This window comes from Meles meles, chromosome 8, assembly GCF_922984935.1.
Source record: "Meles meles chromosome 8, mMelMel3.1 paternal haplotype, whole genome shotgun sequence".
NCBI classification, from domain to species: domain Eukaryota; kingdom Metazoa; phylum Chordata; class Mammalia; order Carnivora; family Mustelidae; genus Meles; species Meles meles.
The window spans coordinates 58,147,752-58,174,053 of NC_060073.1; the positions used below are offsets into that span (position 1 = coordinate 58,147,752).

The following is a 26,302-nucleotide window of genomic DNA, read 5'->3' on the forward strand; positions in this document are numbered from 1 at the left end:
AAAAAAGTTGATGGTATTTTCATAGGGATTTCATTGAATGTGCGGATTGCACTGGGAAACATAGATATTTTAACAATATTTGTTCTTCCAATCCATCCATATGGAAATTTTTTCTATTTTTTTCTATCTTCTTCAATTTCTTTCATGGGTGTTCTATAATTTTATGAGCACAGATCCTCTGCCTCTTTGATTAGGTTCATTCCTATGTAGGCTTATTCCTATGGTTTTTGATGCAATTGTAACTTGGATTGACTCTTCAATTTTTCTTTCTTCTGTCTAATTGTTAGGGTATAGAAATGTAACCAAGGGGCGCCTGGTAGCTCAGTACTTAAGCATCTGGCCTCGGCTCAGGTCATGATCCCAAGGTGCTGGGATTGAGCCCCACATCTATCTCCCTGCTCAGTGGGGAGCCTGCTTTTCCCTCTCCTTCTGCCACTCCCCCTGCTTGTGCTCTCTCTCTCTCAAATAAATAAATAAAATATTTTTTTTAAATGCAACTGATTTCTCTTCATTCATTTTATATCCTGCCACTTTGCTGAATTCCTGAGTCACTTCTGGCAATTTTGGGGTGGACTTTTTTGGGTTTTCCACAGAGTATCATGTCACCTGCAAAGAGTGAGAGTTTGACTTCTTCTTTTCCAATTCAGATGCCTTTTAGTTCTTTTTGTTGTCTGATTGCTGAGGCTAGGAATTCTACTACTATGTTAAACAAAAGTGGTGAGAGTGGACATTCTTGTTGTATTACTGACCTTAGGGAAAAAACTCTCAGTTTTTCCCCATTGAGAATGATACTCACTGTGGGCTTTTCATAGATGGCTTTTATGACATTGAGGTATAGTCCCTCTATCCCTACTCTTTTAAGAGTTTTGATCAAGAAAGGATATTGTATTTGTCAAATGCTTTTTATGCATCTATTGAGAGGATCATATGGTTCTTGTCCTTTGTTTCATTTATGTAGTATGTATTTATGTAGAATTTATGTAGTATTTATGTAGAATAAATCCCACTTGATTGTGGTGAATAATCATTTTAATGTACTGTTAGATCTTACTGGCTAGTATTTTGATGAGAATTTTTGCATCCAGCTTCATCAGGGATATTGGTTTCTAATTCTCCTTTGTGATAGGGTCTTTGATTTTGAGATCATTGTAATTCTGGCCTCATAGAAAGAATTTGGAAATTTTCCTTCCATTTCTATTCTTTGATACGGCTTCAGAAGAATAGGTATTAATTCTTTTTAAATGTTTGGTAGAATTTCCCTGGCAAGCCATCTGGCCCTGGGCTCTTGTTTGTTAGGAGATTTTGATCATTGCTTCAATTCCCTTGCTGGTTATGACTATCTTCAGGTTTTCTATTTCCTCCTATTTCAGTTTTGGTAGTTTATATATCTCTAGGAATGCATCCATTTCTTCCAGATTGCCTAATTTATTGGCACATAGTTGCCAATAATATGTTCTTATAATTGTTTATATTTCTTTGGGGGTGGCTGTGATTTCTCCTCATTCATTCATGATTTTATTTATTTGGGTCCTTTCTCTTTTCTTTCTGGTAAGTTTGGCCAGCAGTTTATCAATCTTATTATTTCTTTCAAAGAACAAGCTCTTAGTTTCATTGATCTATTCTGCTGTTCTTCTCGTTTCTATTTCATTGATTCCTGCTCTAATCTTCATTATTTCTCTTCTCCTGCTGGGTTTAGACTTTATTTGTTGTTCTTTCTCCAGCTCCTTTAGATGTAAGGTGAGGTTGTGTATTTGAGACATTTCTTCTTTCTTGAGAAAGACTTATATTATAATTTTCTACTCTCTTAGGACCACCTTTGATGCATTCCAAAGATTTTGAACAGTTGTGTTTTCATTTTCATTTCTTTCCATGAATTTTTTTTAAATTCTTCTTTAATTTCTTGGTTGACCCATTCATTCTTTAGTAGGATGCTCTTTAGAACCCATGTATCTGAGTTCTTTCCAAATTCCCTCTTGTGATTGACTTCCAGTTTCAAAGTATTGTGGTCCAAAAATGTGCAAGGAATGATCCCAATCTTTTGGTACTGGTTGAGGCCTGATTTGGATATGATCTATTCTGGAGAATGATCCATGTGCTCTTTAGAAGAATGTGTATTCTCTTGACTTAGGATGGAATGTTCTGAATATATCTCTGAAGTCCATCTGGTCCAGTGTGTCATGCAAAACCGTTGTTTCCTTGTTGATCTTCTGCTTAGATGATCTGTCCATTGCAGTGAGTGGGATGTTACAGTCCATTACTATTATTGTATTATTACCAATCTGTTCCTTTAATTTTGTTATAATTTGGCTTATGCAATTGGCTGCTCCCATGTTAAGTGCATAAATATTTATAATTGTTAAATGTTTCTTGTTGAATCGACCCTTTAATTCAAATATAGTGTCCTTCCTTGTCTCTTATTACAGTCTTTGGTTTAAAATCTAATTTGGCTGAAATGAGAATTGCTACCCAAGCTTTCATTGATGTCTATTAGCATGATAAATATTTTTCTACCCTCTCACTTTATCTCTGGAGGTGTCTTTGGGTCCAAAATGAGTCTCTTGCAGATAGCATATCTGATTTATGTAATTCTTTATTCTGTTTCTTGTCTTCTTTACTGTCTGTCCTGTTTACTACTATATTGGCAGTGCCTTAATGGTGCCTGACATGTAGTAGATGATCAGTACATAGTTTGAATTCATCAGTGAATGAATGATGAAACTGATGGATCCATGGCAGTGTCCCAGATCAATTCCTATTACTCATGGAAAGCCCCCTGGAATGGAAGCTTGAACACTCAGCTCTACCTCCCTGTGTGAACTACTCTTTCTTCCCTATTTCTGTCTCCTCTTTAGTAAAATGGCATGATATACTTATGTGATGTTAGGACTTGTGTGGCAAATGTTCTCATTTTACGGGTTTCAAGATTGAGATAGAGAGGAAAAGGCAATTCCTACATGACTGTAGATAAGTAAGCAGGATGAGAGTGATAAAACGACTAGTCTCTGCCTTCCAGATTTTTATTTCTGCTGTCCATTACTGATGGGAAACCTCCACTGGGATAACATGATAGGTTTCTGTGCAATTCAAAATTGTATGCATTTCCTCACTTCAGGATAGTGCAATTATGCTAAATATTGAGTCTTTATGATATAATTTTAGTGTAATTCTCTACTTATTAACACTTCAATTATAATAAATATTGACTCAATGTGGTAGTTGTATGATACTAAGACGATGTACCCAGACTTAATACAATCCTTAGCTTATATATATTTGGAGCCTGGATATATGCTTTGACCTCCCTTCAAGAGTTTCAACAATAATAGCCTAAAACTGATTCCAGGAACTCTGTTGGAAAAAATGTTTTAAAAATTTACAAAACCAAAATAATAATAATGTATAATAATAATAATGATAATAATAATAATAACACTGGAAATATGCTATGCTAATATTAGATTTGGGAGCCAAGGTCCAGAATCAGTACATGGTCTATTGGAGTCTGGTATATTCTATTCCACTAGAAAAGGAGTTAATCCAGATCTCAGAGGTTTCTTGCCACCACTCTCCCTAGGGAATCCCAACGCAGACAAAGTTCCCCTCTAGAGCTTGGCCACAGTATAAAAAAAATCCTTCCACCAAAGCAAAAGGAGTTCAGAAGTTTGCTAGGGGAGATTTGCTAACTTCTCCAGGAGTCCTTGCTTTGGAGGTATGGATCCTTATCTGTAGCCAGCTGAGCACAAAAAAAAAGAGTGATAGATGATAGGATGGCGGGAGTAGAAAAACTTGCTAACTGAAGGCAGGGGATAAGGGAACTGATTGTAGGAATGTGTTGCAATAATTTCCACGTGCATGTGAGCAACCACTGCTCTTATTTCTAATACACCCTTATATTATCTCTGCATGCAGCTCTGACATCTTTTGATACCTCTGCAATTCTTTCTGTGCAGAAAGCTCTTCACTGATCTGGAGCCTATCTAATTACTGATTTATCAAGGTTCTTTTTTTCCTGTGTTCTGATTCTTGCTCACTGTTATCTCTCCTTCGGTCTCTTCTAATCTAATTTAAAGGTTGGATAAATGTCCCCATTCTGAGTGCATTTTTGACATAGAGGGAGAATAATAATTGAACTTACCTTAACCTATTCAGGAATTATCTCTCACCAATTACAACCTAGTGAAACATACTGAACCACTTGCTACTTTCTTCCAACTAAAGGTAGTGCTAATCATTTTGGAATGGTTTGATCTTCTAGTGTGTAATGCTAATGTCTGAAAATGTTGGAGGATAGGTTTAATCAGATAAATTCTATTGTAAACGTTAGGAACCCTACCAAAATATTTATATGCAGGTAAAGTGAGGATCAGCATTTAGTCTGCTGACCCCTGATGTATGGATTATCTGAAGGCCTGAGATAAGTCAAACCACTTCCACTATATCTCTCTATTGTGTTCTTATCAATAGGTTTTTACCAGTAATTGTAACTATACTTTTTTGATGTCCTATCTTGACTCATGCAATCCTTGCAAGAATTCAGCTTACATAGGCATTTTAACCTCATTTCATGCATAGGTGAGGAATCATAGACTCAGAGAGGGGAAATAATTTAACCAAATTTACATGGCAGGAAGACACTGGGTTCAATTCCTAGTGTCTGCTTCTAAATGTTATGCCTTTTCTTATCTACTAAACTCTAACTTAGCAGAACCACAATCACAGAAAAATAAATCTGATTATAAGCTTCTACTTCATCCCCTTCCCAAATCCCCTGGGTTTAAATGCCTTTCCCTGCATATAGTCATCTCTGTTCAAATTGGGGATAGTTTTCTATATAGTTCATATTGCTTTCTTGAAATCCCTCTTCTTTTTTCTTGATGTAGTAATTTGCTTGACTAATTATCTTAACTATCTCCCTGTACGTGTGATCAAACTCTTCTTTCTAGGATTTCTTAAGCAATTTGCCCAAGACCCAAGTTGCAATGTACCCTTCCAACACATAGACACACACGTGCGCACGCACACACACACACACACACACACACACACACACACACACACCCCTCCATCCCCAGACACACTTTTATAATACAGTTAATCTGGCTAATGCAGTTTGTAGCTTGTTTCTCATTTGCACGGGACTTAGCAGTCTCACAGAATACAGAACAGAGAAACAAAGGAAAGGCCTAATCCTATCTATAGGGATTGGAGTACATCAAAGGTGTTCTGTAACAGTAATACATTTACCTCAGCCCTCTAGATTCTTCCAAACTTGTCATGTCAGTAAGAAGATAGCCTGCTTGTGGTATGGATTAAACCTACTTTTCTACTGGTGGTAATTTCTTAAAATTGTAATTCTTACTTTTACTGAGTTCCAGACCTTCTCTCTCTGTGTGCAGACATCTGTCTATCTATCTGTCTATCTACCATCTATCATTTATTTATTTATCATCTATTCATATGGATGTATAAGAAAGAGAAGGCAAGAGGCTTTAATGACAATGTACTTAGAGTTATTAAGGCATATATATTGTAATAAATTATATAGGCAGATAAATGATGGATTTAGTTTCCAGGAGTGGTATAAATTAATTCACTATATTTGTATAAATTAATTCACTATATTTGTGAATTTTGTTATATTTTATAAAACTGTACATTAATGTTTCTGTGCCCATGTATAGATCTATGTTTCTTTCTGGACAGACATCAGCACGAAGGCACTTAAAGGGCAAGGCTCTATTTACCTATCATCAGAACAGAAATGAAGAGGAATATGTGAATATTTTTCTAAGCAGACTCATATTAAGAGGATTATCTTGAAATGAAGTTTGGTATGGCTTCTTCATAAAACCTCAAGGCAGATATATTCTCTGATATTGGTACCAGGAAGAAAGTAGCGATCAGAAGATGACTACCGCATTAAAAACCTTTTTGGGGAATTAAACAGTGAGAAAAATACATAGATCCAAAATTGTCTTAGAAATTTCTGGTTTGGTGCACTTGAAGTTTCCTTAAAGACACATTATATATGTTCAGCTCAGAAATGTGATACATGCAGAATCATAATGGTTGTCATTGAGTTTATGTTTATGTTCTTACCTTGTACATAATGTATATAGTCATAAATCAAATGATTTTTCTATAAAATACTAAATAATTTTCAGGAAATATTTTGTGCACCAAAGAAGCAAGGGAAAAATTTTATCTTGCCACTTATTTTCTTAATTTAAATGGTTCATTTGTATAACTGTTTCAACCACTAAAACTTTAAGTTCCATCAAAAAAGGAACCTTTTCTAACTCATTTTTGCTATTAGTCTTAGCACATAACTTGGCACATCTATGTTAGGTACTCAGTAAATTTTGGTGAATAACAATATTCAATTTAATTGAATGGATATGATGATGTATACTGAAATCACGTGGCTTCATTTTACCATTCAATTTTGTACACTTTCAGGTCTCAATGATGGGTAGGTACAATAAATGTTTCACTGATTCGTTCATTTTCTCTTTGTGCTAAGCAAGGAGGAGTCTTATTCAGTGAATGGGGGGTACTTGATCTATAAGATCTTTTACTATAAAAATATCCCAGGAAGATGGTCTCACTTAATACGACCCTATTTCATCCCTACTCTTTCTTCCTTCTGGGGATCCCTGGGCTGGAACATATACATATATGGATTGGTTTCCCTTTCTTTGCTGTGTACCTGACAGCTGTTCTTGGGAATATCAGCATCCTTTCTGTGATTGAGACTGAGAGCAGCCTCCACCAGCCCATGTTCTACTTCCTGGCCATTCTGTCATCTATCGACCTGGGCCTGTCCACATCCACCATCCCCAAGATGCTTGGCGTCTTCTGGTTCAACCTGAAAGAAATCTCCTTTGAGGGATGTCTCATCCAGATGTTCTTTATCCACCTCTGCACTGGCATGGAGTCGGCAGTGCTTGTGGCCATGGCCTATGATCGCTATGTGGCCATCTGTAACCCTCTTCGGTATACACTGGTGTTGACAAACAAGGTGGTAGTCATCATTGCATTGATAATCCTACTGAGACCTTTGTCTTTCGCCATACCCTTCGTTCTACTCATCCTACGGTTACCATTTTGTGGACACCAAATTATTCCTCACACTTACTGTGAGCACATGGGCATTGCCCGCCTGTCCTGTGCCAGCATCAGGGTCAACATCATCTATGGCTTATGTGCCATCTCTATCCTGGTGTTGGACATCATAGCTATTGTCATTTCCTATGTCCAGATCCTTCGTGCTGTCTTTCGACTGCCTTCCCACGATGCCCGGCTCAAAGCACTGAGTACCTGTGGCTCTCACGTGTGTGTCATGTTGGCTTTCTACACTCCTGCATTTTTTTCATTTATGACCCACAGGTTTGGCCGGAATATTCAACGCTATATCCACATCCTTTTGGCTAATTTCTACGTAGTCATTCCACCTGCGCTGAACCCTGTAATCTATGGGGTCAGAACTAAACAGATTAGAGAACAGGTGCTCAAACTCTTTTCCAAGAAAACACCATAACTCTTGTAAAGAATCAAATTAAGGAAGGGAACAACACTAATTCTCTTTGTTCAGAATGGAAAAAGAACATTTGAAAGTTATGTAGGCCCCTTTCAGGGGAGACCTGTGAGGCTCCTTCCCAAACCCAGAAAATAGAAGGCGAGACCCATGTCAAATGCATGAAAAAAAGTGTCTTATAATTTTCCATTGTATGGAAATAATTCAGTTTCCCCATGTGGAAGTGAACACACACTTTGTTCTGCTTTCATTAGGACTGAACACATCACATTCTGCAGTTAACATCATTTTGAAGCAAAACCAAACTTCCAAAAAGAAGACACCACACGAATAATTACAATAAAACCCATAAATTACTACATATCCTAATTTAAACAAAGATAGTACATTGCCCTTATTATGCTGGTTCCCAAAATAATAGATGATAAAACACTTCCCATATGCCTGGACTAGCTCTCAGAAAGAATGTTATTCTTGACTCTACCATGTTAATGTTGTTAGACATGAAATTGATCCTGTGACTATTCATGTGAGAAAAGTAGAGATTTTCTATCATGAACAGAATTGTAAAAACTTGATAATCTTGGAAAATTCATAGTCTTTTTTTGTTTTAAAGCTGTGTTGTGTTCCTTTTAGATGGATGACTATTTATAGAGCCTAGTTTATTGATCTGTATTTTCAAACAAACAATTATTTTTCAAACAGTTCTGTTTCTGTGTCTTGTGACACTTCACAGGGGAGTTTCTCTCTCATGGAAAGCAGAAAATTTTAGCGATGTTGCAAGTCCAGTATAAGCGAAGTGTATACTTGTGTACTTTTGTGCCATATGACATTACTCAGTGTTCTTTAGTTCCAGGTGGTATTACTGACATTATTTGTAGAAAGAAGTCAGGAAAAATATGTTTGTAAATTTTGACCAATAAAATTACATTTTTAGCTATACTTCTACTGCAGGATTTCTCAGGTCTTTCAACTAACAAATATTCATTTGAAACTTTAAGATAATATTGGCTTCAGATTGCTCCTTTGACCAAAATATGATACTAATATTCCATAGCATGAACTTTAAGAGAAAAAATCCTACTTACATTTATCATAATAGAAGAGATGCTGTCATAAATTCTTCATTGGAGTTTATATTAATTGACATCACACCTGAATTTGAAGCTGTCAGTTATGCTATATAATTTATAAGTACAAGTGGCTATTCCTGGAACCCTGTTGTGACCCTGAACTCATTCCCTATCTATCTATTTATTCTACTTATGAAGTGGATTTTAATGATGTGGCCTCAATTGTATCTTCAATGATTTGGTTAGAGTTCAATCTGTTTATATGTGTTTTGGCTAGTTTTTGGAAATTTGGTACTTAGCCTTTAAACAGCTAAATCCACCAATGTAGTCACCTGGGCCTGAAGTCTTCTATGTTATAAGGTTGCTAAGTACAGATAAAACTTATTTCCTAGGTAAAGGACTATTCAGGTCATCAAATTCTTCATGCTTTCACTTTGAATGTCCTCAGTGAATGCATCACATTCCTCGAACTTTACCCTGTGTTCAGGGTGTGGCTGATGAGTTAGGTTTTTCTTGATGTCCCCCCCCACAGTCAATGTTAGATCTTCTCTTATTTCCTGTGCTGCAATAAGGCCACTCTCCATGTTCTGTACACTCTCTCAGGTGTGAGCACTGTTATCTATTCCTCAAACTCTGCTAATCTGGTGGTAAGAGCCAGAGGAAATTACAATACCATCTAGGCTGGTTTAGCCTGTCTTGGGCAGGTAGTATGTTCCCAAGTCTTGAAAATGAAATGTTCTCAGTGATTCTGCCCCTTACCTAGCACCGTAGGACATGTCTAAGGAACTTGTCTCACCCTGGGTTATAGAGTTTGTTTTTGCTCCTTTGTCTCAGCAGCAAAGGGTCTCCACTTTTGCTCTTCCTCCAAGTAAAGGCTTTTGTTCCTTAGGGGAGAGAACCTGAGTGAGGATCTTTCCCATCTTATAGTGACAGTTATTTCCCTCCACCAGTCCTGGTCCATGATGAAGGTCTAGTCCTACACTCAGACTTTCTTATGAGTACCTGGTCTAGTCTAGGGAGAAAAACATGAATAAGTGTGAATTCCCCTTTGTGTCATATATATATTTCTCCCAGATATTCTGTATTTTCATATAGGTTTATACTCAGCTGTGAATAATTTGGTTTAAATTTTAACAAATTCTTTATTATGGCTTGTACAGTATCTGACACATGCTGCTAGTAAGCACAGGATCATGTTCCATCTCTTTTTGGAGTTACCTATCTTTCCTTAAATTTTGGATTAGTTATTCACACTGGATTTTGAACTTAAAATTGTGAGTTTTTTTGATTATTCACCACATAGTTTTTGTCATAACGTTTTAAGTGACATTCTTTTCAACCTTTTGTATTCGAAGTAAGAACTATAAAACTCTGTAGGAATTTTAACTCATGCCACATTCTCTGAGTAGGACATCTGTGTGTTTATTCTCAGGATCCTACAACTGTGGCATGGACATTGGATCACTGAATTATAAATATACAGAATGACTGATGAAAAGTAAGTGAGATTTTTTTTTTTATGGGATACACCACAGACATTTTGAGTCTAATAGTTTTAGAAAAGGCCTAAGCAATATGTATTTTTAAGATGGTTCAAGCCTAAATTTTGAAAACTATCATTCTAGAAAGTTGAAACTTGGTTAATAAGCAAATTAGGTGACTGTTAGATGGAGAAAATGGGATAAACCTTAGAAAGTGAAATGAATGCAGAATTGGCTAATGCAAAACTGGATACCACTCCAATGTCCAACACACACACACACACACACACACATACACACACATACTCCACACATACCACACATTCCACATACTACCCACTTAAGGTGACCCAATCCACAGGAATTTTGCTTAGTTGCCTACCTGATGGTCCTGATGTCCTATCTTCTGAAACTATTCTTGACTTTCTATAATCCCTAGCCTAGACTGATTCTATATCTCCTTTCTAATTCTATCTCAGCACTTGTCACATTGATATATCAGGGTGAAAATGTTAATATGTAACCAAGTATAGAGTAGTGGTTGAGAATATAAACCTGGTGTCAAACTTCCTATGTTCAAATTCTATCTCCATTTTTAACCATCGCTATGACTATGAGAAAGTCAACTGATTTCTCTATTTCTCAGTTTCCTTATTTGTAAAATGTAGATATAAAATCTAAAAATCATTTTTAGTTTGCATGAGAATTTAATGGATTGATATAAAGAGCTCAGGGCTGACTATGAGAATGCACACATTTTAAAAGTGTTTCACATTATTATACTGAAAGTAAATGTTCATTACATCTGAATCAACTATATCAGACTATAGGAACAAAATATTTCTAGCCAATTCTTTATGTTCATGTATTATGAAGCTCATCCTTTTTCCACCCTTATTCACTATGTGCTAGGGAGAAGCTGTACATTTGAAGATTCAGTAGGAATAAATTGAGTGAGTGTAATTAAGACTCTTCTCCCTGTGCCTCCCCCACCTGAACATACACAGTTCCTAGTAGTGTGACTTTCTAAGGCAGTCCTGTGTTCTCTGGTGCTCCTCCGTGTAGTAAGTATTCATGTTCTAATTAGGGCTATATGCCTAACTCTGGGGTTTAGTTAGTGTTCACTACGCTTGTACCACACTTGGTCCTCTAGAATGCACTTCGTTACTAAGAAAGATGATATTTTCAACTCACATCTTCCATGTCTTTCTTCAATCTCAATCTTTTTAGGAATCATATGGAAAGAAAAGGTACATTGATTCTGTGTACCTATGAGACTCTGAAACTGTTTACATACTTTGCCTCAGTCATCCCTATATCCCCAGTGAATTCTGTTCCACAAGTAAACACTAGCTAAATGGATCTAAACTGAGTGTGGTTATGAAAAATGCAATGACCAGTAGCAACAATTATGACAGCTCACCTGTGAGAAGCTGTGTTCCTAGGAGTCCCATTGAGTGATCTGGCTGCATATGAAACCATTGTGAGATTATAAGAAAATTATGGCATTAGTGCTAGACAGACTTCTAATCCTAGCACCTCTAAAGTAGCCTAGAATATGAGTTTGTTGAGTTACTTCTCATGGAAGTATTTATTATAATGTATTCAACAATATATTATAAAGGTTATGTATTAAAATAAAACAATTAAGAGATTAGAATCTAGTAAGTGCTTAGCAAATGTTGATTCTTTTCACAATTTAGCTTGAAAGGTGAAGTACTTGACTGAAATACTTCCCCTGTGGTCAACTAATGTCTCTGTTCCCCAACTTACACAGCCACAGCTTAGTTTTAGCTGCATTTAAGAATCACCTACAGGACCTTAAAGCATGGTTGCCTGAACACTACCTCCACACTACTTTTCCTTCCCTACATTTCATTTGAACAGAATCACAGCATATGTAATCTTTTCTTACTTGCATAATACCTGTGAAATTTACCCATGTGAAACTACAGAACACCCAAGAACTCAATAGGATCGAACGACAGTCAGAAAAGTTAATTACCTACAAATTAATGACAATTTGGCCAACAACAGTTTTCTTCAAAGTAATGATAGATTCTAGAAGACTGTAGGATAATGTCTTCAAAAGACTAAGAAAATGTTATAACTAGAGAATGGAACTGTGTAGCTAAAAGGTATCATCATGAAGACAAAGAAATCATTAAACACAGAACACAGAAGTTAGCATCAAAAAAAACTCTCATTAAGAAAGTGGTGAGGTATGAACTTGAGAAAGAAGGACATTTAGTCAAGAAGAGATGACTGGGGCAAAAAACAAAAAAAGAGAAAACTTGTAAATCTGGTAGTAAGTCTTAACTGGTAAACCAGGTTTACCAGTTACCAGTAACTGTTTACCTGTTACCGGTAAATGAAAAATATGTGATAATATATCATGTTAATTTTAAATATCTCTCGTTTTTAGAAACAGATGATTCTAAATTTTGTTTGCTTGTTTTTTGTATTTTAAGAAATAACATTCTAATATTGTAGTAGAGTCATAATAACACATAATTATTGTTACAATACAAAATATGTGTTTATGGATGAGTTACATCCCACAGAAAAACCCATGCCTCTGACCATTAAAAGAGGAGCCTCATGAAGAAATAATTCAAAGATAGATTATATTTGTTTATATATTACTCATCAACACAAAAAACATAACTCAAGTCTTTGAAAAACTGAAAAACGTAAGGAATCTGTCCCTTAGCTTCTTGGTCCTTATGCCATAGATAATAGCGTTCACCATGGCTGGGACCAGAAGATAGATGTTGGCCAGAAGATAGGTATGGACATGGGGAACCATATGGCGTGCAAACCTGTGGGTGAGAAAAGAAAGGAAGGCTGGAGTATAAGTCACAAAGATGGCACAGATATGGGAACCACAGGTACCCAAGGTCTTGACTTGGGCCTCCTTGGATGGGAGGTGGAAGACAGTGTGAAGGATGAGAACATAAGAACAAATGATTAATATGAAGTCTACCCCACCAGTAAGGAAGGCAACAATGGGCAACAATGAGGCTGTGGGCTTTATGGATTCTTGTCTCAGCACAGACAATCTTGATGAGGACCATGAACTCACAGTAGGTGGGGGAACAGTAGGTGTGTGGGTTCTGCAGTAGGGAAGCCAGCGTAACAGAAAGGGGTGAGGACTGAGAAGTGCTATTCCCCAGAGTACTCTACCTAGACCCATCCCCCCAAGCACAGCATGTATCAGAATAGCTGAATGTCTTAATGGGTTACAAATGGCTACATAACGGTCAAAAGCCATGGCCAGGAAGAAGCCAGATTCCATGGTGGAACAAGAGTGAATCAGGAAAACTTGAGTGAGGCAGGCTTCAAAACGAATCTCTCCATAATGGAACCAGAAAAGACTAAGCAGTTTTGGTACAGCTGTGGTACACACAATAAGATTAGCCAGAGCCAGCATGCAGAGGAAGAGGTACATTGGCTCATGGAGGCTGGTGTCTGTCTTGATGATAAACAGAAGAGAACAATTTCCCAGGAGGGCCAAAAGGTAGACCACACAAAATGGGATGGAGATCCAGATGTGGGCAGCTTCCAACCCAGGAATGCCAATGAGAATGAAGGTTGATGGATAGACATTGGTCTTATTGTATGCTGACATAACAGGTATCAGAATTTTAGCTTTCTCTTCATGAATTTTTCTCTACACCAAATAAAAATAATAGATTACAAATTTTCAAACCTTTGATGAGTTAAGTCTGCCCAAATGCAGGGAATTGTAGGTCAGGGAGTCATGACAATATCTATCAATATTTATACACTCTTTCACCATCATCTCTGACTGTCAGATCTTATTTCACAGTTGTAATTTGTAATATGGATGATTTGTAGATGCCAAATGAGGGAAAATATGCAGGTACCAAAAATCAGAGCTAAATGTATGAAAATCCAAAGTCTTCTATCCACTGAGAAGAAAGTAACACCAACTGAAATCTTAAAGATGTGTAAGACTCTCAGGTGTATAACTTAGTGATTCAGTATTTATATACAACACCTATATTACAGTGTATGTTAACTAACTGGAATTTAAATAAAACATAAAAAATGAGATAAACACAAGTGCAGATGCACAGTGGAATAGCTGTATGCTTAATCATTGAAACTTCACTGTATGTAATGAGTATCTCCTTCAACTAACTTCTTTCATTAAGATACATGTATTTGTAAACATGTATGTAGAATCATATGGACAAATGTGTAAGAGTCGTGGGTTTGGAGGACATAGAAACAGTTATAAGACATAGGTTACACAGAAAGAAGGAATGACAGGAAGTTTTGAATAGAAAATGTACCTTTAGAAAATTATTTTAGTCATCCTAGTCTGGGACATGCAAAGATGCCAGGTTATAGGGTGTAGCTTTGAGAATGGAATGCCAAATTTTGGAGGATGTGTTGCTTGCTTGGAATGACAAGAAGGAGGTTATTCACACCAACCTGGAACACAGTCAGCATGATGACAAGAGCGGGGCTGATAACAGTGTGTCAGGAAGTGAACAGCTCATTGCATTGTTTGTGAATCTCCACTGGTGACACCTTCGTGTTATACTTTTGACTTCACAGTCAAGAATTACAACACATGTGGTTATATCCACTAACATGAATTTCCTTCATTTCCTTACATGCATCTAGTTAGTCAAATTACTCTGTGACTGGTTCTCCACTGGCTCCCTCTCCAACTTCATCTAAATCAACTAATTCATCCAAACTTTCCCTCATGATATTTCCTTTGCTCAGCACACTTCTCTTGCATTGGCTGACCCCTTCCCACCCCATGTTGAGATTTGCTAATGAAACTTCTTCCATTTCTTAAGACTAGTAGAACATTTTGAAAGCCACACTGGTCCCATAATAAACAGATCTTTTTCTTCTCTTCTTCTTAGAAGCACAATTGACACCGTTCCACAGCCACTCCTTTTACCACTATTATAGACAGTCGAAGATTAAAGAGTGCTGTGATCAGGAAAAATAATCCTCAAGCCAGTGTCCACTGAAGCTGGGATTGGAATAATATAGCACACTGGACATCGACTCACTGGACTGGAGTGAGAGTGATGACATGTGTTTTGCTTTTAGTCTGTTGAAGTTTCATACCCAGAGTTTCTGCTTGCTGGTGTTATTTGGCCTTCCAGATGCCTAGAGGTGGATATTCTCTTTTGAATGCAAACACAGCAGGATAGGTGGGTCAAGGGACCATGGACATTTATATAATGACATTTCTGTCTGAGGCATGCTATGAGTTGGGACAGAAGATAAATCCAGGGCAACCAATCCATTGGGGAGTTATATAATAATGTAATAGTAAAACATTTTTAAATTCTTGATGTGAGTCAGTTCTTTTCCTGAAAACATTCCATGTATTATTTATAATACATATTTATAATAATAAATATTATTGGGTTTATTAGAGTGGAGGGGGAGTGGGAAGGATGGGGTGCCTGGGTGATGGACATTGGGGAAGGTACATGTTGTAGTGAGTGCTCTGTATTGCAAAAGACTGATGAATCACGGACTTATATCCCTGAAACAAATAATATATAATGTGTCAATAATAAAAAGCATAATTTTTATCTCCATTTTAAAATGAGAATAATTTAAGTAACTTCTACAATTTTAAATAGCTGGTAAATGATAGACCTGTTTCTACCACTCACACTGATTTTAAAGACCTTATTCTTTTCTTTGTTTGTTTGTTTGCTTAAGATTTTATTTGTTTATCTGAGAGAGAGAGAGCACAAGCAGAGGAGGGAGAAGCAGGATTCCTGCTAGGTAGGGACCCTGATGTGGGACTCGATCCCAGGACCCTGGGATCATGACCTAAGCCAAAGGCAGACTCTTAACCAACTGAGCCACCCGGGTGCCCCTAAAGCCCTTATTCTTAACTGTAGTGATAAAAACGGCCCTATTTGCATTTGGGCATGTAAGAAGAAGAGGAGGACTTGTTCTGTACCTAACAACAAAGAAACCATCACCATTGATTTGATCATAAATACTGTTCAAAAGTCCCCAGATATTATATTCCATAAAGGAACCGGTCCAAACCCAAGCCTTACTCTTCTTAAATAACCCTCCTGCACTTTCAACAGATGACCTCTCAGACGGAAAATTAACCTCAGAGACAAAATTAACATTTGCTACCAGACAAGTTTGTCAACCTTACCCTCTCACCTTTATGTTTATGTACATGTAACACATTGAACTAGTACATTTTCACATACTCTCCTTCCTTTGTCCTGAAATGAAACTTCATGTCCTTTTACCTATATTTGTAATTCCATCAACATTCTCATCTTTCTCATGCACTTTTCCTTCATTTCTTCTACTTGCTGTATGCCATTACATAATTTAAACATATTTTACCAACAGAAAACATGTGGACAGGTGTGCCTGGGTGGCTCAGTTAGCTGAACATTTAACTCTTGATTTCAGCTCAGGTCATGATCTCAGGGTCCTGAGATGGAACCCCAGGTCAGGCTCCATGCTCTGTGGAGAGTCTGCTGGAGATTCTTTCCCTCTCCCTCTGTCCCTACACCTCCTGTCTCATTTTCGTTCTCAAAATAAACAAATATTTAAAAATAAAAAAAGAAACTATATGGACAGATTATGTAGAGCAAACATTCACACTGAAGCAAATGTAAATGTTCAATCACATAAGCTTATTCTTACTGGAAATCAGGAAATTAAAAATTAAATGAATATGATGCAATTCATACAGTATTATATTTTTAAGCAACAGAATTTCAAGATTGATCATGATAAGCATTAATGAGGTTTGAGTTAAAGTGTGGTTCTTATGCCCAGTTGATTAGAGAGAATTACTCTTAGAGGAAAATTGCATAGTATTACTCTTATTAAAAACAAAGTTCTGGGCAGAGCAATTTAACTACTTGCCATTTAGGAAATAATGTTCACAAATACATACGGAAGTATATACAATAATTCTCATTGTAAAATTGCCTGTGATAGAATTAATAGGGAATCATTCAAAATGTCCATCAATAAAGTAATACTGAGCTTACAAATCTGTGTTATCTTTATATTATAGAAGTGCTTAGAATAAGTAAAGTATATTTATGTAAACTGACATTCAAATAAAAAAGAAGCCAAAGTTTGATTTTTCCATTAACATTGACAAACTACATAAAAATCAAGAGCATACTGTATGTGCATATATGCACATTTATAATGCAAATTTTATAAACATAAGAACTACCTAAAAAGGATACATAGCCAACGGAGGAGAGATCTAAAATGTGGAGTGGATGGAAAGAGGCATAGACAGTATAATTTAGCTGTATCTGTATAGCTTGGCATTTTTAAACAGTGCCAATATATTTTATACATTCATGTATTATATGTAGAGTTTAAGGCAAGTAAATAAATAATGCAGTTACAAATGTTATTTACCAGAAAATAATACAAACCAAGAAATTACAAAGAAAATGTGGCCTTCCATGTCTTATAAAATATTAGCAAATTTTCTAACCTCTTGAAATATGTTGTCTATATCTCTCTGCATATAGAGTACTGGTCAACTACTCAATTCATGATAGTAGTGACCTGTGTCTTTGTTTGTCATGGCATTTCTTCGTACATGCAAACCCTATGTAACCTAGTTAGCATTGAAGATTTTGCTCACATATCAGTCTCTGTGAGAAAATTTTTCTAGGAATTTTGGACCATCATGGATATCCATCCTCAAGTGTCCCACTGACATGTGTACTTACCTATCTTCTATGTCTTCTCATATTGTATTTTATATATCTTCATGTTTTTCTCCTTTATTTTATTGCAAGTTCTTACTTGACAGAGGCATATATTGTCATATATCCATTTGTTCCAATGAATAAATAAAAAGAGGAAAGGAGAAGACAAGGGAGTGTTCTTATTTTTCTGGTAAATAATTTCAGCATAAATTTAAGACAACCAGCGGAATCACTATAAATTGATTAAAGTCCACACTATCTCCAAACACTACAGTGCATTAATAGTTTTCCTGATTCTAATATAAACTCCTTAAGACATACCCAGGAATTAGCTTCCAGCAAAATCAAACTCTCTCAGCATTTGATTCCTTGTCTGACTACACAGCATGAAAAACAGGAGGGATTGGAAGGGAAAAAACCTCACATCTGTTTTGGGGGAGGAAGAAAATGGAAAAAGAAAACCCTGTAATGTTTTTGGGCTAAATTCTACACACCTATTCATCCCTTTACAAAAATACAATAGATCAACATGAATTGGCATATATTAGGTACATATAGTATTTATACTGCAGACATTACCAGGTGTTCTGTGAGGAGGAGGATGAGGATGGTCTGAGAAAGATTTTCCTTTTCTCAAGAGCTTTAAGGTTTCTAGATGAGCTCGGTTATAGACATGTCTGCTTATTTCTAAGGCTCTCATGGGCATAGAGTGGGGATGGTCTCCCCTCCTGTCAAGAAACCACTGGGGGTTAAATTTGAGCTCAGAACTCAGGTTCTAAGGCTTTAGAGCTAACCTTTTAGTAACAGGAGAATCCCAGAAGGGTGAGGGGAATGCAAGAGAGTTTTTTCTGAACTGTCTCTGGAGCCTTCCTCTTGGCTGGATTGCTTGAGTCTCAGAATTAATTGTTCTTAAATACATCAAGTGTATGTATGAAGTAAGAATAGATCAGTGTCTAGTTCCTTCACTTTAAACAATGCCTTTTTATCTTTATTTTTATTTTTTTAATATTTTATTTATTTATTTGACATAGAGAGGGAGAGAGAGACCACAAGCAGGGGAGCAGCAGGCAGAGGGAGAGGGAGAACCAGTTTCCCCGTTCAATAGAAAGCCTCATGCAGGGCTTGATCCCAGGATTCTGGGATCATGACCCGAGCTGAAGGAAGATTCTTAACTGACTGAACCACCCAGGCACCCCTCTCCTTTATTTGTAATATAAGAAAATATAAATAAAAAAACACCCATAATGTCACTTTGATATTTGGTTGATTTTATTCCATGATTTTCATATTCATATAATTTAGAATATTCAAATCATATTAGACTTTAACATTTTTTTAAAGATTTATTTATTTATTTGACAGACAGAGATCCCAAGAAGGCAGAGAGGCAGCCAGAGAGAGAGGGGGAAGCAGGCTCCCTCCTGAACAGAGAGCCTGATGTGGGGCTTGATCCCAGGACCCTGGGATCATGACCTAAGCCAAAGGCTGAGGCTTTAACCCACTGAGCCACCCCGGCGCCCCCAGACTTTAACATTTTGTCTCATAGTCTAATTTTCATGTTGTGACATGTACCGTATTTTTTCATAATTCATCAGAATAAATTTCACAAAAAATTTAATTATATGAAATTAATCAAAATGGGATTTTGATGAAAGTTGAGTTGCATCTAAACATTACTGAGGAAAATGTGACAGCTTTAAAGATGCGATCCTTTCAGCCATCTAGATTTATTGTGCTCTTAAATGCATTCCAGCCTCCTTTGAGAGCTTCAAACAGTTTTTAAGTCATTTTGTGTCAATCTCACCAATATTTAAATTGTAGAAGTTGGAATTCTATCATATTATTTTAACATTTATTTATATGCTTTATGTATGTTTTGAGTATGAATCTTATAAATTACACAAACACAGTGGGGCTCTATCATATGTGAGTTCCATATTTACTAGTTTGCCTACTCCATAGGATTTATTTGTAACCACAAATAAATTCTCACAGCACTTCAGCAGTCACTTGCCAACGTGCAAAAAGATGTGAAAAATTTGAGTTGCCAATCGCATTCTCGGCTGAGGCTGAACAAAGTGAGATTCTGACTTCCCATTTCAGCTATAAACAAGTGTTTTTACATTCGATGTAAGACCAAGTTTTTCTTATTTTTCTGCTTTTTGTTGATTCCACTGTTTAACATGGCCCTACAGGATAGTGCTGAAGTACAACACAGTAAAATAACTATCTTGTTATTTATTCATGGAGTGTATTGCAGTTCAATAATACTTTTCTAGTGTTCCTAAGTGCAAGATGGTTGGGCTGTACTTCATGGAAGTACAACCATGCTGGATAAACTTCATTCAGGAGTGAGTTATAGCAGTGTTGCTTGTGATTCAAAGTTAACAAATCAAAAATTAGATACACCCAGACAAAGGAAGACAAAATTCATCTCTATATGAAGCCACTCTGAAAATTACTAAAGTAACATTGTAGCATGTGATATAAATATGGAAAAGATGAAAAAGAGGATAAATTTGTGGAGTCATGTGATGACAACTAATAAAAAAAAGTGCAATGGACAACATTGTGGTGAGGTCGAAGATGGTTACAGTTACATCACCTGGGGTCAGGAAAAAAAAAATCAAGCTCTTGTTGGATAGCACTGGGTTTGCTAGTACATTTCAAAAGGCAATGAGGGATATACAATTAAACTTAGAGTCAAGGCAGATTCTGCTAATTAGGAGGCTGCAGAAGAGTTTTTAAAGTGCCTACTAAGTGTACAGGAAAAGGATTATGTAGAACCAGGTTTTCAACACTAATGAGACTCTCTGTTGTACACAGATGTTGGTGAATGAAACACAAGTGGCCTCCAAAGCTCCTGGCTTTCGATCACTTAAAGGCTGCACGATTAATCATAAGAGCCATGACCAACCTATAAGAACTATGTATCACAGGAAGTGTTTCTCACAGAAAAACACACATTAAAAAAGTTATGTATTGATTGATGGACAAAACTGTTGTGCATTTCCCCTAAGAGCAAAGGCACCAAATTTCCTAATTCAGTGTTCAAGGTGACTTTATAGAACACAGCTACAGAAAATAGTGAGAAATTCAGGGATGGAGGGAAGCTCTCCTGGGGCAGAACTGTGTCAGGCTCAGGTAGAGGGGATGTGGGTAAAATGAAACTTTTCTTCTTGTCTTTTTCAATTTGTCTTTTCTTATATGTACCACCAGGGTCCTGTAATCTCTCATCCAAATTCTGGAACTCGCATAAAGGCCTTTCCATCCATCAGTGCTTGTTAAATCTGTGTTTTTGTACTGGCAGGAGTACTGGGTCCTCCTGTCATCTTGCTGACCTAAATCTCACTCCTCTGCCTTCATTTCTTTCCAAGCCATGGGTCCCTAATGGCTCTCTCTTTTTGGATCAGAATTAGACACTAGAATCCTCAGAGACTTTGTGCTTTTTACCAAACTGGCTCCAGGGAATTTCCTGTTGCAAGCTCCTCCCAGGCAAAGAGCAGCACCCTCATAAAGACTGAGCGGGTGAGATAAAACAGAGACAGGATTGCATGCTGGTGCTCAGTCTGGTGAGTCTTCCCCATCTCCCAGCTCAGGGAGCATCCTTACTTCACAGTGAGGGGTGAAGGGAAAGAAGGCAGATGGGGAAGAAGAGAGGAGACATGGGAAAAGTGTGGGGCAAAAAGACTAAGACTGGTGCTTAGAGAAGGAGTAGGATCATGTTAGGGAAAACCGTCCAATCCTAGTGAAAGCATTTGGATTTTATCCTGAATCCAGTCAACGTACATATTAAAAATCAGTCTGCTTGGGGCGTCTGGGTGGCTCAGCGTGTTAAGCCGCTGCCTTAGGCTCAGGTCATGATCTCAGAGGTCCTGGGATCGAGTCCCACATCGGGCTCTCTGCTCAGCAGCGAGCCTGCTTCCCTCTCTCTCTCTCTGCCTGCCTCTCTGTCTACTTGTGATCTCTCTCCGTCAAATAAATAAATAAATAAATCTTTAAAAAAAATAAATAAAAATCAGTCTGCTTGAAGATATCTAAGAATGATGGACAACCAGTCTCTTTGGAACATGCTTTAAAGTGCTTTAAAAAATTATCAGTTAGGGGCACCTGGGTGGCTCAGTGGGTTGAGCCTCTCCCCTCAGCTCAGGTCATGATCTCAGGGTCCTGGGATTGAGCCCAGCATTGGGCTCTCTGCTCACCAGGGAGCCATCACCCCCCGATCCCCGCCTGCCTCTCTGCCTACTTGTGATCTCTCTCTCTGTCAAATAAATAAATAAAATCTTTAAAAAATATATATCGCTTTAAAACTAATAACATACTTAAAGTTTTTATCTTTATTATCTCTATTTTATGATGAAAATACATTATGATGAAAGGTGCTTGTTATTTACTTCCCTTGGATTACAGAGTGAAATAAGTGATGAATCTGGGTTTCTACACAGTTGGTCATACTGTAGTGCTCTTGCTCTTAAGCACTGTAAAGTACTGTGTTATAATAAACCTCCCAAATGATCCCATTAGGATGGAGTAAATGTACAGATTTTAAAGATATTGGGGAAGTAGAATTAACTTTTTGTTTGGTTTGGTTTGGTTTGGCTTTTTAACGTGTGAAAGAGAAGGAGGGTAGTTTTCAATTTCTTCTTTCAATTTTTTTTAAATTTTAGAAATAATTGACATAGAACATTATATTAGTTTCAGTTATACAACATCATGTATAATTGGTAAATGATCACCACCATAAGTCTGGTTAATATCCTTCACCATACAGCATTAATCAGATTTTTTGATCTAGTGAGTTCACCGAGTGGTAATGATATAAGCCAGACAACTACAGAATTTCATTGCTGTCTGTGTCTTCTGACTATTTCTACTAGGCTATTGATATCACTGCCTCTCTACTTACCTACTGAGTCCTCATTGTAGCTTATAATTATCTGAGTTGAGAAACACACTAATTTCCCTCAATCAGCTCAATAATGAACTCTATACTATGAACTACAGTAATTTTCTTTTTTACTGAGAATCTACTGGGTATGATTATGATGAAATAAGGAAAGCATTGTTTTTATAGCTTTCTAATACTATTGCATACATTTCTGATCTACAGAAATGTTACTGAGGAATACAAAAAAATGTTTTAATAAAAGAATCTGCCATTAGCATTTCACCGACATTGATAAATCATAGGAAGTTAAGCCTTCATAATTGAATTTTACCTTTTATCCTTGTGTGGTTCTCACACATTTTTAGACTATTCACTATTCCATAAAATTGACTACAAAGAGGGAAGCAGAGAAAGAAACAGACTGCAGATGAATATTATGCACAGCCTTGCAGGACTTAACCAGCTTGGGAATCTCTGTTTTTTAAATGTCATTAATAAAATACTTATCCAAATTTGGACTTTTCTTTCACTTTTCTCAGGAGGCAATTAGAGTTGAGATATGTTCCTTCCTATCTTCCTTCATTCCTCTATGTTTCCTTCTGTTTTTCCTTTTTTTTTTTTTTTTTTCCTATAGTCCTAACTTATATCTCCTAGGGTTTTTTTTTTTTTCCTATAGGAATAAAGAAAGAAAGAGAAAGAAATGAGAGAAAGAAAGAAAGAAAGAAAGAAAGAGAGAGAGGAAGGAAGGAGGGAGGGAAGAAGGGAGGAAGGAAGAAAGAAGGAGGGAAGAAGGGGGAGGGAGGGAGGGAAGGAGGGAGGAAGGAAGGGAGAGAGGAAGGGAAGAAGGAAGGAAGGAAAGAGGGTGGAAGGAGGGTAGGAAGGAGGTTGGGAGAATGAGGGAGGGAAGAAAGGAAGGAGGCAGGGCGGAAAGATGAAATAAGGGACAAACGAAAAGACAGATATTAACTACAGTGTGGTAAATAAGGAACATGGATTTCTTAACCCTGATGTTGACCACCATCATTGTCATTGGAAACACAACTTTACCCCTCAAAGTTTCTCCTTTCAAAACATTTTTTCACTGTTCTTTCCCCAAACTCTTCCCCCAAACACATACAAGGATGGGTAGAATTGTTGGCTATCCAGGGAAATTCTTGAGAATTTGGCAACCAACAGAAACCTTGAAGTTCCTTATTAAGTTAATTCCCATCACAATGCTATAACAAAGAGATGTGTTTCTCTCCTGGAGGTAATTTCCAACTGCAGTATTTTATAATCTTTGTGTGTCTCTTTTCAAATCTGAGGCACAGTACAGTGTACAGTGTGTCTACCCATCTTTGTGCAGCTCTAACTATATTATATCTTAATATATCTTCTTATATCTGAGATTCAGCACAGCAGGTCTGTGGGGACATATGAGTAAATATGGAGGGATGCAGTAATGAAGCACAGTTCTTCATTTTGGATTTGGTTTTCTAAATATGTATCAATGTATACTGAATACTGAACAAAGTGGTTACTGAAATCTTGTATTTGCTATCATTCTATAGCTCGAGGTACACTTATATCCTTTTATATTGTCATATTCTGTGTGCAGTTGTCTGTACTGTTGCTTAGTGATTTTGTGTTGATGTGTTTAGGTAAATTGAACTTTGTCTTCAAAGAAGATTGATATTTCAGTATAAAGTCCTTTTGCATTTTTAAAATTAGATCCAGTTTTTATTTGGGGTTTCATCAAAGGAATATAAGATATTATTGTCCAAAACGTGAGAGGGAGGGAGACCTTTCATAAGATTAATGTTCCTTCCATTTGAAGAGTGCTAAGTCATTTCCTGCATATTACTTTGTACTCAAGCTTTAGCATTAGTTTTTTGTTTTGTTTTGTTTTTGAGAGAGAGAGAGGGAAGAGGAAGTGCAGAGGGAGAAGGAGAGAGAGATTCTTAAGCAGTCTCCATAACCAGGCTTGAGCACTATGTGGGCTCGATGTCATGACCTGAGCCAAAATCAAGAGTTGGACATTTAACTGATTGAACCACCCAGGCCCCCCAGCATTAGCTTTTATAATAAGACAACTACAGATAAAAATTAAGCCTACTGGAAAGTTTTGAGATATGCTCTTGTTTTTCCTTCTAGAGTAGTCAACTACTTCTCATCTCACCCGTGCAAGATGTTCCACACAAACACTTCCACTTTCCACCCAGACACCTTCTTTCTCACAGGCATTCCAGGACTTGAGAGTTCCCATGGCTGGATCTCCCTGCCTTTTTGCTCCATTTACTTAATGGCTCTGTTGGGCAATGCTACGATTTTGCTGATCATCTGGTCTGACCATACTCTGCGAGATCCTATGTTCTACTTTCTAGCCATCTTATCAGCCATAGATCTGGCCCTCTCCACAACCTCAGTGCCCAGAATGCTGGGTATCTTCTGGTTTGATGCACACGAAATTGGTTTTGGAGCCTGTGTGGCTCAGATGTTTCTGATACACACCCTTACAGGAATGGAGTCCGCTGTTCTGCTGGCTATGGCTTTTGACCGCTATGTGGCTATCTGCGTGCCACTCCACTACACAACCACCCTGACGCCCCGAGTGCTAGCAGGCATTGGTGTGGGTATTATAATGCACCCTGTCCTGCTTACATTGCCCATTCTTTACCTAACCCATCGACTGCCGTTCTGTGAGACTCGAATTATTGCTCACTCCTACTGTGAACACATGGGCATCGCCAAGTTGGCCTGTGCCAGCATTAGAGTTAATGCCATTTATGGGCTTTTTGTGGCTTCTTTTCTTATTTTGCATGTGGCATTGGTTGGAGTCTCTTATGCCTACATTCTTCGTGCAGTTTTCCGCCTCCCATCTCAAGAAGCTCGTCACAAAGCTCTGAGTACGTGTGGGTCACATGTTGGGGTCATGTGTGTTTTCTATACTCCTTCTCTCTTCTCCTTCCTCACCCACCGATTTGGCAAAAAAATTCCCCGTTATGTCCACATCCTGGTTGCCAATCTCTATGTGGTTGTTCCACCTGCCCTCAATCCTATAATCTATGGTGTGAGGACAAAGCAGATTCGTGAGTGTGTGATCCGTATTTTCACCTCAAAATAGAATCCCTTGTTTCCTTAGTTCTTGAGGACATGCACAGAACTGAAAGAAGTTGATTTTGATCCTACTCTAGGTTGATTATCTTTTTAAATGCTCCTCCTGTCAAGAGATCCTCCAGCTCCTAAAGGAACAAATTTTGGAGAATGCTTTCTGTTCTTAAATTTCAATGTTTCCTCTCCTGGTTGGTGTTGAGTGCTTATGCCTTTGAATATAGGGTTCGACTACAGTACGGATAACAAACAACTGAGAGCCTTTTACCTTTAAAGTATGGAGATCTAGTGAACCTCCATCTCTCTGTGTTTAAAAATAGGATAGTATTCCAGCTGGTACACTTAGTTTAAGGTCAATTGCCATACTTTCCTGAAACAAAGAACTAAACCTGAGTGTAAAATAAATAAGATCCTCATAGATTTCTGTTAAAAACTTAAATGTATCTGATTTCACTGGGGACAATCCTGGGATATTTAGTGTAGTTTTAAAAAATGACTCC

At 37.3% G+C, this 26,302-nt stretch overlaps 2 protein-coding genes and 1 pseudogene across 2 annotated transcripts; 2 read left to right on the forward strand and 1 right to left on the reverse strand.

Annotated features, from left to right (window-relative positions):
• Positions 1-6,598: 6,598 nt before the first annotated feature.
• On the forward strand, positions 6,599-7,540 carry LOC123948760 (olfactory receptor 52E1-like). The gene has a single exon (XM_046015917.1). The coding sequence runs from the start codon at positions 6,599-6,601 to the stop codon at positions 7,538-7,540; it is 942 nt and encodes a 313-aa protein (XP_045871873.1).
• A 5,219-nt stretch (positions 7,541-12,759) lies between these two features.
• On the reverse strand, positions 12,760-13,722 carry LOC123948761 (annotated as a pseudogene).
• An 11,157-nt stretch (positions 13,723-24,879) lies between these two features.
• LOC123949281 (olfactory receptor 52J3-like) lies at positions 24,880-25,815 on the forward strand. The gene has a single exon (XM_046016669.1). The coding sequence runs from the start codon at positions 24,880-24,882 to the stop codon at positions 25,813-25,815; it is 936 nt and encodes a 311-aa protein (XP_045872625.1).
• Positions 25,816-26,302: the final 487 nt, after the last annotated feature.

What these genes read in the sequence shown, in the direction of transcription:
- LOC123949281 (XM_046016669.1), top strand. Translation starts at nt 24,880, where the DNA reads ATGTTCCACACAAACACTTCCACTTTCCACCCAGACACCTTCTTTCTC.
- LOC123948760 (XM_046015917.1), top strand. Translation starts at nt 6,599, where the DNA reads ATGGTCTCACTTAATACGACCCTATTTCATCCCTACTCTTTCTTCCTT.